General features: G+C 35.8%; 3 protein-coding genes across 3 annotated transcripts in view; 2 read left to right on the forward strand and 1 right to left on the reverse strand.

Annotated features, from left to right (window-relative positions):
* Nucleotides 1-1,571, forward strand: part of LOC109239160 (feruloyl CoA ortho-hydroxylase 2-like) — a 2,453-nt gene extending 882 nt beyond the window's left edge. Inside the window, exon 2 of the mRNA XM_019405683.1 lies at nucleotides 856-1,571. Coding sequence (XP_019261228.1) covers nucleotides 856-1,432 — 577 coding nt within the window. The 3' untranslated portion in view covers nucleotides 1,433-1,571. The remainder of the gene's footprint in view (nucleotides 1-855) is intronic.
* Nucleotides 1,572-2,150: 579 nt separating this feature from the next.
* On the forward strand, nucleotides 2,151-6,662 carry LOC109239161 (feruloyl CoA ortho-hydroxylase 1-like). Its single transcript, XM_019405684.1, has 2 exons — nucleotides 2,151-3,744; nucleotides 5,740-6,662. The coding sequence occupies exons 1-2, from the start codon at nucleotides 3,245-3,247 to the stop codon at nucleotides 6,311-6,313; spliced, it is 1,074 nt and encodes a 357-aa protein (XP_019261229.1). The 5' UTR covers nucleotides 2,151-3,244; the 3' UTR covers nucleotides 6,314-6,662.
* Nucleotides 6,663-7,278: 616 nt separating this feature from the next.
* Nucleotides 7,279-13,505, reverse strand: LOC109239162 (translation initiation factor eIF-2B subunit gamma). The gene is made up of 13 exons (XM_019405685.1): nucleotides 13,334-13,505; nucleotides 13,148-13,243; nucleotides 12,966-13,043; nucleotides 10,688-10,768; nucleotides 10,392-10,611; nucleotides 10,251-10,309; nucleotides 9,239-9,288; nucleotides 9,017-9,104; nucleotides 8,658-8,918; nucleotides 8,468-8,560; nucleotides 8,081-8,185; nucleotides 7,815-7,931; nucleotides 7,279-7,634 (listed from the first exon to the last, which is right to left on the reverse strand). The coding sequence occupies exons 1-13, from the start codon at nucleotides 13,397-13,399 to the stop codon at nucleotides 7,560-7,562; spliced, it is 1,389 nt and encodes a 462-aa protein (XP_019261230.1). The 5' UTR covers nucleotides 13,400-13,505; the 3' UTR covers nucleotides 7,279-7,559.
* Nucleotides 13,506-14,525: the final 1,020 nt, after the last annotated feature.

The following is a 14,525-nucleotide window of genomic DNA, read 5'->3' on the forward strand; positions in this document are numbered from 1 at the left end:
TATATATATAGGCTTTTTTGATACCTATACAAAGTTGAGTGCTTTCTCTGTTTCCGGAAAAAAAAAATTAAGTTTAATTGACGCAATAAAGTGAAAGTTGATTGACCATTATGAAATTAACCTCTTATTGTATGTTTGGCCCAGCTTCTCCAAACTTAGAAGCTCGATGTGTTTGGCCAAGCTTTTGAAAGAAAAAAAGTACTTTTGAGCCGTTTTTAAAAGTTTGGCCAAACACTAATTGTTGTTTAAAAGTATTTTTCAAATTAATTAGTCAAATACAATCTACTTTCACCAAAAAAAACTTTTGAAAAAAATCACTTATCAAAATAAGCTGATTTTAGAAGCTTGGCTAAACAGGCTATTAGTTGGATAACTTTGAACTTTATCTTTTATTTATTTTTGCTTGATGTAAACCCTCCGAGACAATCAACAAGCAAAAGAGATTTGTGGTATCCTATGCTAGATATTGGGATCTAGTAACAGTACAAATTTGGTAGTTTTAATTTAAACGACACACTTTCTTTACTATTCCGTTTAAAAAAGAGTAATACATTTTTATAATTAAAAACAACTTAACTTTGAACTTTTTATTTTACCTATTTTACTCTTAATGAGAAGCTTTTATAGTCACACGAATATTTTAACTCATCAAAACGTTTGTCCCTTAAGCTTTTAGGACCACATATTTCAAAAGCCTTCTTTTTTTTCTTAAAATGTGTCAAATCAAACTACATAATCTCAATTAAAATGGAGGGAGTACTTCTATTTGGTCAAAACAAAAAACAATTAGAGTGATGCAATTGGTAATTTTCAATTTCGTGGTGGAGTTTCTTGATATTATTTTCCTCTGTACAGGGACCAGGTCTTGGAGTATCAAAAGTGGGCTATACCACTTGCTAAAAAGTTGCTGGAGATTCTATTAAAAGGCCTTAATGTCAATGAAAATATTGATGAATCTTTGGAACCTCTATTGATGGGCACTATGGCTATCAACATGAACTACTATCCACCATGCCCAAATCCAAGCCTCACAATCGGTTGTCGCAGACACTGCGACGTTTCTTGCATTACTATCCTCCTTCAGGATGACACAGGAGGCCTTTTCGTCCGAGGAACCAAAGACAATAACTGGATCCATGTAACTCCAGTTAGAGGAGCCTTGGCTGTTAATATTGGGGACTCGTTACAAATTATGAGCAACGATCGATACAAGAGTGTCGAGCACTGTGCAGCTGTCGATTCGAGCAGGGCTAGAATATCTATACCGTTTTTTGTGAATCCTAGGCTTGATACTGTCATTGGTCCTTTCCCACAAGTTCTGGAAAATGGAGAGAAACCAGTCTATAAGCAAGTTCTGTTTTCTGATTATTGGGAGTATTTCTTCAGTAAGCGCCCTTCGGGAAAAGCATCACTTGATTTTGCAAAAATCTGATGATGTTACTATTTGTTTGCATTGGTCGAGAGAAGAGAGCTGCATGTATTTTTACAATTGCACAACATATTCATATGCTTACAAAAATACAAATTGAATTCTTCATTTTTCTTGTACTACCTCATCAGTTTGGATTTAATTAGTTTGATGCGGATCTCAACAACTCATTATTGAACAAAATTCTCGTTGTGATTGTCCTCAAAAAAGAGTCAGCTATATGATCCAAGTCGAGATGTTATCGCCTCCTCAGTTGTTGCTTAACGATTTCTCTTTCAGCGATATGTCAAGCCACGTGGAATAATTTTGCCGCGTCTGAACAGCAGAGGGTTACTTTTGAACTAATTGTGTGCCGTCGGGGGCTATGTTGAACCAACAATATAACCGAGGGTATGAATGAACATTTTCGAATAGCAAAAGGATATTTTTTACCCTTTTCCGTTAAAAGAATCATCAATTTGAATCAAGTAAGAAGAAAAAGCCACCGTATTCGATCAAAACTTATAGATATGTATAGACACAAAATATATTAATGTTTGTGTAAAAATATTACAAATTGGTAATGTAATAAATATTGTCAATTCTATTTGAAATTATTTTAAATTTTTTTCTACAAATATCTGCTCAAACCAAATTTTGGGACTTATAGCCGGATTTGTAACTACACAATTTATTTTTGTGAGAGTCCTATTACTCCCCTAAACTTTTTTTAAATGGAATTAGTATACCATTAATGTTGATGCGGCAAAAGTGTATGTCGCCGAAAGAGAGAATGCAGAAATTTTATTTTTATAAAATACTATTTTCCTATTTTTTTTTTCCTCTTGTTTTTTCCTTTTCTTTTCTCCAGTTTCGTTACTTACAGACTTGGCCGGAAATTAGCTCCAGCATTCTCCATATTTTCCGACGAGAACGAGTTGCAAATTTTATTCTTTTTTCACTGCACTTTTATAGAGGATCGCTGCTACTTCTAATCTCTTCACTAACCACTTTTAAACTTCCAATAGCAATTGTTCCTCACAGAAAGGAATGAAAAGATGTAGTCCCAAGATCAACTTTTGATTAAACCTAGAAGAAGCCTACTAAAATTTTCTTCGGCATTTGACCACCCACATAACGGATCGTTGATGTCGTCATTTATCGAAGAAGTTTTATTTGTTGAAGCAGAATTTTGAATATGGGTTTTATTTAATCAAGTGTACAAGAACAAACTAAAAAAGAAGAAGGGTTTTGATTGTTAGTTGTAAAAAATATTCTCATCATGCTCGCCATTTTCTGATCGGGGCCTTCGGCTTTTCACTGCTTCAGGTAGTAAGGTAGGGGAGGAGAGTCATATTTTTTTAATTAATCAAATTTACAGGGAACGAGGAAGAAGAATTTGGTTGTTGATTGTTGATTGCCAGAAAATTTTTTAGGAGTTCACCATTTTTCGATCTGCTTAACCAAAAAAAAATGCTACTTCACTTATGGGTTGATGGATGGAAGAAGGTGGGTTGTGTGAAAAAGGGAAATTAGTGTAAATATATGTGTCAGGGTGATACTAGTTCCATCTAAAAGAAATTTTGGAAGTAAATGGACCCGAGAAAATAAAGTGTGTAGTTATGCATTTTCCTTTTCCTTCCCGACCCCATGCATAGAGGATTTGTGTACCAGGCTGACCATAGATTAATCTACGATTCCTCTAGTTTTATTAGATTTACTTGAACGACCCTGTCCATAAACCAGAAAACTATTTTCTCACTTTCTCCTCCTCTTCGTTCCTCGTGAGTCCTGAGCTTTTCGCTGTCAGCATACCAAAGCGATTTTCCCAAATAAATGCCTCCTGCAGAAGTCCCTAACTCATCAGATCTCATTGATTTTCTAGTAAACAAAGGCAATGGAGTAAAGGGTCTTTCCCAAATTGGTCTCAAGAACGTACCTGAAAAGTTCATTCAACCACAAGAAGAAAGACTAGATTTTACCCAACTAGTGTCCTCAGAATCCATACCCATAATTGATTTCTCAAATTGTGATGACCCAAAAGTTGCAGAATCAATATGTGATGCAGCAGAGAAATGGGGTTTCTTTCAGATTATTAATCATGGTATTCCAGTTGAAGTTCTTGAGAATGTATTAGAAGCTGGGCACAAGTTCTTTGAGTTGCCTGTTGAGGAAAGGAGGAAGTATTTGAAAGAGAATTCACCTACTCACACTGTGCAGTTGAAGACCAGCTTTAGTCCTCTGGCTGAGAAGGTTTTGGAGTGGAAAGATTACCTTTTTCATATCTATGATTCTGAGGATGAGAGCAGCACTATGTTGTGGCCTGCTGTTTCCAAGTAAGAGAAACATTAACAATTCCTGTTTAAAGTTTCAATCTGTCAAGTGCTGCTTTTATATGTTTTTATTTCTGTTTGGTCTAAACTTGGTTAACTGAAGTAGTACCCCAACCTCTAAGTTTAGAGGGCTTCAAAAGATTGATCTTTCTGCTTAAAACTTATCCTATTAGACTAAATTCTTGAGTCAGTTTGCATGGATCTTCACCATCCCACGTGGTCTGCTATCTTAATTTACGTGCATCTCGACCAAATGAGAAGAAATCACCTTAGTATTTTTTGTCCTTGCGGGGATTTGATCCCTCATCTCCAATTTTGCACCTAGTTTATTGACCACTAGCGACACCTTAATTGGAATGCTCTTTCTTGTATGCAAAGAGTAAATTTACCATGATATACGGAATTTTGCACCTTGCTATATTATAAACAACTACTGTAATGATAAAAAAGAATAGTAAGGAAATGCTAGTACTTATAAACTTTTTCTTCACTTGGCATCAATGGCGAAATATTTAAACAATTTTTTACTATTATCTACAGATATTACTCTATATTATGAGAGTTATGAATTAATGATGTATGACAAAGTAAAAACTACAGTGTCTAGACTATAATTTGAAGAATATATTCAAATTTATGCAAATCATTTGTCAATTTTGTGTCATGACTGGAAAAGCTGAAAAAGGGAGTATGTGTTTTTTACCTGATCCAGAGAGCACCTTAACATTTGCAGACTAACAACAAGTTGCTAGCTTTTCAACTTGGTGAATGCCAAATTTTCAAGTGATAGTGTTTGAGAACTTCTACTAATGCCAGTTAAGATTAAAATAAAACAAAATAAAGAGCTCTTTGAAGGCAGAAGAATTCTAACAAAATGCGCTTATATCATTGCTAGATAACTTATCCGTATGTAATTGATAGTAAGCTATTAGATCCCAGCAAAGCTCTCTGGAAATCAGCAAAAGCTGCAAGTTCTATCGTGGCTTAGCCTTCGGAAATACTTATCCGATATCTAAGTAGTATTGTCTGTTAGTTGAGAGAACTATTATCACATGGCGAGAGAGAGTATTATCAAGTTGCATTTGCTGATCTAGAACCAAGCATAAACAAAATATGCATTTAATTTGCTCTTGCAAATTCTAGTACGCACAGTGGCTGTATCTAGTCCTTAGTAAGTTGCTCGGACACAGGTGCAGGTGTCCAATACGGGTGCAGATCTAGAAGTCGGATCCTTCGAGATGTAAATTCTAAGATTTGGGGATACGGAGCCTCGTACAGATACGGGTGCGGGATCTGGATAAAAAAATTCAAAAAAAGAATAAAAATATAAAAATATCTCTAAATTATGAGAAATTTTATGGAATACTTACATATAGCTTGTAAAGTGTGGGTTCCGTTTTTATCAAGTTGTAGATAAGTAAATGATTGATTTCCTAGATAAAGTATGCTATTTTCTTCAAATTTACCCTAGTTTTGGTTCTGATTTCTGGAATTAAATTGTATCTATCTCGAATTTTTCCATTCATCGTGGTCAAAGTACCCAAAATTGTTTGACCAGATCCGATACGGATCCCATACCCACGCCTATATTAGTATTGTGTCGACACGGGTGCGGTACCTAAACTGCCATATCGGAGTAGCTTAGGTCACTCCTTACGAGAAGCCCCTAGACTAGGAAGATCAAACATCTCCTTGGGAATAAGACGTAACTCGTGGTGTTTCTTTTATAATAAAATAAACAAAGATCCCTTTCCAATACGGGCCCAAAGGCCGGAGCCAAAGAGCAAGTGAGGTCTACTCCACATAGCCAGGTCTTATGCCTGGCAATGTTGAAGCAGCTCTAGGCATTTCCCTTTCGATGACTAATATGACCACTAGCCTTCCAGCCCATTCCCTCAAACAGGACTGCGATCGCTCTTACTTGTTGGGCTCCTTTGCTATTCAATATCACTATCCGTCTAGACCATTTTTTGGACTAATGTCATTTTACTTCTACAGAGATCAGGTTTTGGAGTACATGAAATGGGCTAAACCTGTTACAGTAAAGCTTCTAGAGGTGCTGCTCAAGGGACTAAATGTGAAGCAGATTGATGAAGCAATGAAGTCTGTTGTAATGGGTACGCTGATTGTTAACCTCATTCACTACCCTACGTGCCCGAACCCTGAGCTCACTGCTGGTGCTGGTCGTCATGCTGATGTTTCTTCAATCACTATGCTCTTACAAGATGATGTCGGTGGCCTTTATGTGCGAGAACCCAAAGGCGATTGCTGGATTCATGTGGCCCCAGTCAAAGGAGCGCTCGTAATCAATATAGGGGATGTCCTTCAGATCATGAGCAACGATAGGTACAAGAGCGTTGAGCATCGCGTGATTGTAAATGCCAATAGAAATAGAGTATCAGTGCCAATATTTGTGAATCCAGCGCCTGATGCAGTTTTGGATCCTTTGCCACAAGTGCTAGAAAATGGAGAGAAACCGTTTTATAAGCAGGTGATTTATTCAGATTATTTCAATTATTTCTTCAGTAAAGGCCATGAGGGCAAGCAGGCAATTGAATTTGCAAAGCTATGACACAATTTGTTGATTCTACCCTCTTTGCCTCTATATATAGATTATGGAGAGTGATCAGTGTTCTCCCTTGTTTAAATTATATCATAGAGAAAAACATGCTACTTAAGGCTAAATTTACTTTGTTTTCCTGGTTGTACGCTATTCAAACTATTCCGATAGAAAAGAATATTGGATAGAGATGTGTAAACATCTGGTGCAGGTAAATATTTTACTCTCTTTAGAATGCTGATATTGTTGTAGATGCTCGCGTTGTAAAGTTGTAGCCAATTTCTTGAGCCTTTAAAGCAAAGAATTTGGTAACTACAAATGAGAAAAGCATTTTGACACGCCATCCTAAATTCTGTGTAGCAACTAGCAAGCAGTGTAATTTAAGTCAATTCTTAAAGTTTGATATTATTCTAAAATCTGTGTCAACAATGTACAAGACAAACTGTAGTGGAAAGACATATTTCCCTGTTCACCCGTTGAAACAATTTTGTACTATTGTTAGACAAATAGCACGTTTAAGAAATTGTAATGATAATCTGTCTAATAAATTGTCCTGAGTAGAAATCGAACAGCCAACTTAAATCTAAGTAGAAACTACCTTAATTGGTTTATGGTTCTGATGCAAAGATTCACTGTTTTGGTGTTGGCTCTTGTGGTCTGAATGTTTCATTCTTTGTAGGACTGTCATTTGACTCATAAAATATGACCTGCCAACACACCCAAATGTTAACTAGTCGGGTTAATGCTGTATTAAACACGGGTAATTTTTTTTTTTTAGGTTATGACCCACTGTCTATCACATCTATATTTGACCCGTTTCGACGAAAACAAACTTTGAGCAAATTCAACTCATTGTAACCCATCCAAATTGATCAAGCCGTTGATTTGCCATCTCTAACGATTTACTTATCAAGGAGAGAAAAGAACAGCAAGAGAGAGAGAGAGAGAGAGAGAGAGAGAGAGAGAGAGAGAGAGAGAGAGAGAGAGAGAGCAGTCACTTTTCATATCAAATGGAGCATTGTCGAGTTCTGCTGTTTGATTTTCAAACACGTAAACTCTACAACAGATTGACCCTAAAAACAAAAGTCAATATGGAAACAATCTTCAATCAAAACAACAAGGCCAAACAAAATTGACTTTGCTCTATTGGTTAACACGGAGTTCATTGGACGAGCATATCATTGGCAGGGCAAAGCAACAAAAATCCTACAGAAATCAGTGTCCCGTTGATCACACTGTAAGTAACCAATATATAAAGTTATTGTTTCTCTTTCTTTGCCAAGGATTCTCCTTTATGTTCACTGCCTGCTGAGACCACATAACCTGCTCCAACCTGTGTCGAACGTGCAAAATGAAGTACTCAAACTTGAAAACACATACAAACATTGACCCACCCTAAGCTCGTATACTACAACAAATTAATGATGTCAACAACAATAATAATCATAATAATAAATTATTAGTATTATTGTTCTAGAAAATATAAGTAGGTGAAAGAGGAAAAGCACGATACCTGGCAATCTTTCAGTACAGCACGTTCTTGGAGCTGTACATTACTGCAAACAACAGAACCTTGGATTGAACAACCATCTCCAATTGTGACATGGTCCATAATGACTGAGTTGACAACCTGCAAAAACAAGCAAGAAGGGAAGCAACTTAATAACGAGCTAGGCAACACATGTACAGCTGCGTTTCCTGAGATTGCATCCTTGTGCGACAAAAAGTTGCAAACAATAGCTGTGTTCCTTTTTATCAAAGGTAAAGAATGAATCATACCTTCACATTTGAGCCGATACGACAATGCCGGCCAATGACAGACTTTTTCACGCTGCACTTGTCACCCATTTGTGAACCTTCTCCTAGCATACAATGCGGTCCAACCTAAATTAGATTAATTCCTCAGTCATGAGAACCAAGATCCAACAATTTGCACAATTTGTAACTGTGTTTTTTGTCGCACTGACTTGGTGCAAGTTAATCATATATAATTTTCTTATATTCCCATAAAAACAAACCAAGATCCAACAAGACAAATTAAAACCAAAAGGAAAGGTATGATGCAATATGAACTTCTTTCTTCGGCACTAACAAAAATAAATAAAGATGACACAACATGTGCAACAACATAATATTCTACATATATAACTGTAAGTTGCAACTCACTGTAGTTTTGGAACCAAGCACGGCTGTAGGATGAATTATGTTGTTCTGGGGAGAGAAAGAATAGTCTGACAGGTGACTTGCATCACCTATGACCTAAATCATAGAGAAAGTAAACTAGCTCATTAGCAGATAAGCAAACACATCTGCTTTAGAGATAAGCAAAAATACAAGGTTAAACAGTAAATCTCACATCTCGATTTATGTCACTGAAGGCTTGAATGGAGTTTAAGCGCACACAATAATTGCTCTTGCTGGCAATATATACGCAGCACTTGTGAGTCTTTCTTGGAGATGGAGCAGAACCATCAGGACCCAAAGCGTATAGTTCATGAAAACTTTGTGTAGATGCATTGGTCAGTAGTTGTGACAGCATAACTGTACTACTCTCAGAAAAATCCTTATGATGCCCATTTTCTTCTGCTAGCACTCCATTTTGTGATAATTCAGATCTCTAATATAATTCAACATCATCAACTCATGGAGAATCTTAGATGGAAAGTAAACAAAGTTAACATGTGGCAGAAAAAAATCATGCGTTATAAGACTTACTAGCTGACTCCTCACAAGATAAGGCAACACGTCGCGCCTCAAGCTCAGAAAAGTTTCTTTCTTATTCAGAACCTCTTGCAAAACAGTTCTACAGGAGAAAAACGTGGAAATGACAACCATTTTCGAACATACCCAAAAAAAACCATCTTAGAGAATATCCAAGCATAATGGATAAACAACATCAACCAAAACTACTTGAAATCAGATAGAAACACCTCGAACCTCTTGAAGGCATACATATGAGCATCCATTAGATCAGCACGAATCTCCATCTGCAGATTAAAGAAAAAGGATAAGATGGAGAAGGAAAACTCCACCGAAAATTACGGAGAAGCTTGTATATCTGGATGTATCTGCACGCATGCACTTCGTTTCTAATGGTCCAATATCATATTTTCATGTGAATAGAGAAAAAAGGGTGAAAAACACCAGAAAAGGTTCTTGCAGAGAGCAGCATGTCAAGTATCTCACGTTGGTTAATAAGCAAAATTCAATAATACATATACATGCCAGTCTGTGTTTATCATATTTGGATAGAGAGGAACCAAAGAGTTTTTCAGGGGAAGCAAACTGAACCAGAGATCATTATCACGAAGATTATTCAAGAAGTGTTTTATAGAGCACCAATGAAGAGTAGGCTGACTGCAGTACTTAGACAAATTAATTTCTATCCTCGATAGTATTGCTTTAGAGAATAGTTGTTTGTGGAGTTCTTTGAAGTTTTAGTTGAGTAGCTGTTTTCTGCATTTTGGATAGAACGGTATGCAGTTTTTTTGTGTTTGTAAATGTACAGAATGTCATTGGTAATAAAATTTCTTTATTTACCCAAAAAAATAATAGATATACATGTGATCATGAAAAACATAAAAACTCCTGCATTGGATATAGAAGAAATGAAAGAGATAGATCATATGAAGAAGGAAACAATCCAAAATAATAGCAAGCCATAGCCAAGCTGAATCATAGATTGGGAGGAGGAGGAGAAAAATACTACATCTTCAAGCAAATCTACCAGTTCTTCACTTATTTCCCCTCTCTTTTCTCATTAATTTCTCAAGTAACAGGAATCAGACAAGAGGAAAGATGCACGAGTAGAAGAGAAACATATCAGAAAAAAAGTAACAGGAATCAGACAAGAGGAAAGGTGCATGAGTAGAAGAGAAACATATCAGAAAAAACTCCCATCTTAGTGATTTCATTAGCTATGAAGTTCGTACTGATTGGCATCATTTACCTGGCCTACCGCTCGGAGAATGCTCTTCTGGACACGAATATCTTTCTCAACTTCAGCTCCTAGAGGATATCAAAGATGCCTCATAAGGGAATAAAACCAATTGATGCATGAAGGATGTAAAAGCATATGCAGGGGTCTCACCAGCAGCTATATGCAACAGAAATTGTTTAGTGAGGTCCAGTCCTATAATGTTATGGCGTGCCGGTTTCTTGGCTTTGTCCTTTCCGCCAGAGGAACCTGACTCAGATGGGCCACTGACAGGAGTAGAACAAAGCATAGCAGTCACTGCAGCATCATGTCGTCTATGAGCAGCTGCCACTGCCCCAGGAGGAATATCAGAAACAAGATCACCACTCACAACCTGCATAAGAATCAAACAAATTAGCTCATTAAAGCATGCGACCATGTTGGAAAGCAATTCGGATTAGAACATCAACCAAAATATCTTTTGCAGTCAGGTGGTGATCAATGGCCCTAAGAGCTCCAGCTGTCCCGATATCCTCAGGGACTGCTGCAACCTGAAGACAAAGTAACAAAAAAAAAATTAAGCCCTTAATGTAAAACTACTAAGTTAACAAGGGCCAAATAAGTATTAGGATGAGCACTAGATTTATCAAGTGAACTTTTTAATGTAAAACTACTAGATTCATCCTGCTCAAAACAGTCAGTCAACAGGGAGCATTAAATAAATTTATTTTGAGTCCAACTTTTGAGGAGCATTGACGTTAGTAAAGAGCAAGTTCATAACAAAAAAAATAACAATAATAATAATAATAGGCACTGCTTGGCCATTCGGCCTTAAGTATAGCACAAAATGGCCCAACTCCCATTTTATTTGCCCCTTTAACCATATTCCCGCACTGTTAGACAATTCATTTTTCTCTGCAAATTCACCACGTCTTCCTCACCCTTCTTCCTCACTCGTCCCCTGCCCCCTCCTCTCTTCTCTTCTTCTTCATTAGTATTTTCTTAAAGACCAATCATCTAAGGTTTGGGATTGAACTGGAATTCAAAGTTGGGACTCGATTTGGGACTTGAGTTGGGAAATTGGGGCGTGCAGATTGTCAATGGAGAATCATTCTAGCCCATCCCTATTTGGATTATAATCAGCGCCTTGCCAAATCAAGATTTGTAATTTGTTTATGTACAGCAATAAACAAAACTGATATGCGCAATTGCTGCATAACCTATCAAAAATAGTAAGGCTGCATTTGGGGAGTGCAGTTGGCAGACTTGCAAAGCAACTGGATTCCACTAGAAGCATGAAATTTCTCAGTTACCAAAGCCCTTCTCTCTGTTGTTAAGTTTGAAGATGCTCAAAGACCTTTTTCTTCATGATGGTTGTGTCAGGACCACCTTGCACGCTTCACTGGGTATCTACTACCTCGAACCAATACAAGTATGGGTAACTCTGCCATCAAAGCTTAGGATGGGAAAAAATCACCTAATGTTTTTAACATCCGCTGGTATTTGAACCTGAGATCTCATGGTTCTCCTTCCGCTTCATTGAACAATAGGTCACATCCTTGGTTGCACAAGATGATCAAAGAACTTTGTTTCCTCTTTACTTCATATTTGCCTTCTTTTTTATAACAAAAAAAATCCCAAGGGGCAATTGGCACACGGTTTGAAACTCGGCGGATAATGAGTCTGCCCTTCTACCCTTTTCCACTTAAAAATTGTTGTATTTGTCCCTTCTTTCCATCCACAAATTATAAAATATCTCTTTCCTATATAATCCTTAGGTTACGTGCTTCACAGTGTTCCCTTCGCGATTTGATGCGCAATGCAGAGAATGACTATATATCAATTAATCCATCAACTTGCCATAATCACAAATTAGTTTGAGTCGGCATACAAATCTTCTATATATGTTGCGCTCTACTCAAGCCCATTTCATTTCAATACAATAAGTTTCGAAGTAAATGAAGAATTCTTAATATCTCACTTAATGCACTATGAGACTATGATTAGAAAGAAAAAAAAACACATAAAGCAGATGGGCAGCCTCATCCTTTTATGTATCTCATCAAAATGACACAAAAGTTTCATCTAGAATCATTATTAATTTTCTATAGAATAATTCATGAATGATTCATGTTGTCCTATTCGTAATTTATGTAAATTACAAGAAAGAAGCACAATGAAAGACTGAAACTAGGGGCGGAAATATTTCTGATTTATCAGGTTTGTTTCATCAGTTGTCAAGCCTTAAAAAGCTGGAGAAACTGATGTTTCTGACGAGAGGAGACTGAAGAACCTACTAATAAGCTTTGAGCTATATGCCAAAACAAAATTGAATCATCAAACAAAAAGTATCTACACTATTCTAACAATCTTATTACTATTTCTCTATTAGTCACATACATTAGAACAAAAAATTGATAGGGGAATCACCTATCATGTCTGCAATATCAATATTGCCAAATTTCACTTGAAACAATTTACTATAACACGCACTTATAACCCTCATAGTTTTCTTCACAATATCACCTCGCTTATGTGACACATTCTCCTTTTTAGTCTGTCCCAAGAAGAATGCACCTTTTTATATTTAGAAACAATTCAAACTTCTCATTTTACCGTTGCTGAGATGATTTATAACCCTACAAATATCTATAGCTTGTTTTAGACCACAAGATTCAAAAGTTATTTTTTCTTTCTTAACTTCCATGTCCACTCAAACACTGCCACATAAAGTGATCCAAGAATTACCTCAACATGTAGGCGATCAACATAAGCATTTGAAATCCAACCCCCAACAAGAAGAGCTGCACTTTCCCCTTCAACAACCTGAGAAAAATACCACAATCAACCACACTATTCAATTAAATAACCCTAATTTCCATAATTAACACAATAAAGAGAAAACAGTGCTAAAAACACAATTAACTCACAACTATAAAATCCTTGAGATTGTTTTGCTCAAAATGCTCCAGCACGTAAGACAGAACCGGCCGGTTTGCCACTGGAAGCAACGCTTTGGGCACCTCCTGCAGATTTTATCGGAGAAGAAATTATAAAAGTAATAGAAGGAAAAAATGGGAAAGGGCTTAAGGAGAAAAAAGGAATAAGAAGAGAACCTTGGAAACAAGAGGAACAAGGCTTTTCGAGAAGCCACCTGCTAATACTACCACTTGAAAATCCATGGCTATGAAGAGCTTTTTCAGGTGGTGGGGGTTTTCACTTCAGAGGGGCGATGGCGTTGAGGTTTAAGGAGTTTTTGGTCATTTTAGCATAAAAGGGATGGATGAAGTAGACGAATTTTTTCATTTTCTTACCACAAAGAAAAGAAGTTGGTCTTTCGAATTTTTGGTTTGTTTCGTATTTTTTAATTTTAAAAATGTTATATGGGAATTAAGAATTATGGTTTAGATTTTACAATTTTACGGTTAGGCCTATTGTTTAACCTAAAATTCGAGTAACAATTAAACTTATATTGTAGTTTTAAGGATATGTGATTAAATTCAATATCAATTGATAAATAAGGAATTGATCCCATCGATTTCAAATATTTTTGTTTCAACTCAAATACATAGATTATAAGATAAGGATATCTTAGAAATATATTTTTTTTTTTTAATTTCATTATGTGTTATTTTTAAAAAATCACTACTACTAACAAACTGATATGATATTCGAATTTGAATTAGAATGCAACTTGAGTAGTTTGCATTGAGGTTAAGCCAAGTATGGTGTCAAAAAATAAACTACTTGACAATTTAAGACAATATATGCAATGTTTTACAATAATAATAATCAACTAATTTACCATTTAATGATTCAAAACAAAATTTCTGTATATATAGGGTATTAAAAATTCAAATTCTGGGGCTAGAGATATCGATAATAAACTTAAAAATGGAGCCATACTGAAATAAATCCCGCCAAAGAATCATTTAAATTTTTTGATAGCCGATTAAAGTGAATTTTAAATTAAGGATAATATCTTCACTTGCATCATTATAAAGATAATCATTATTATAATATATATATATATATATATATATATATATATATATATATATAAGTTTTAGAAATTGAAATTTCAAAATAGAAATATTTTTTGAATGATAAAATCATACCAAATAAGAGTTCAACTCGTAGTATAAGAGTCACGTCGTAATCAAAAAATTATTTATATCGTGTCAACCTTTGTGCTTTGCCATAAATATGAGTTAATATTTCACTCTGTTACTATTTTTAGGTTCCAGTGACACCTATAAGAATAGTGCAAAAATAAAATTATCACTACGAGAATTGAGAAAATGTGAG

Source organism: Nicotiana attenuata, unplaced genomic scaffold (assembly GCF_001879085.1).
Source record: "Nicotiana attenuata strain UT unplaced genomic scaffold, NIATTr2, whole genome shotgun sequence".
NCBI lineage: Eukaryota > Viridiplantae > Streptophyta > Magnoliopsida > Solanales > Solanaceae > Nicotiana > Nicotiana attenuata.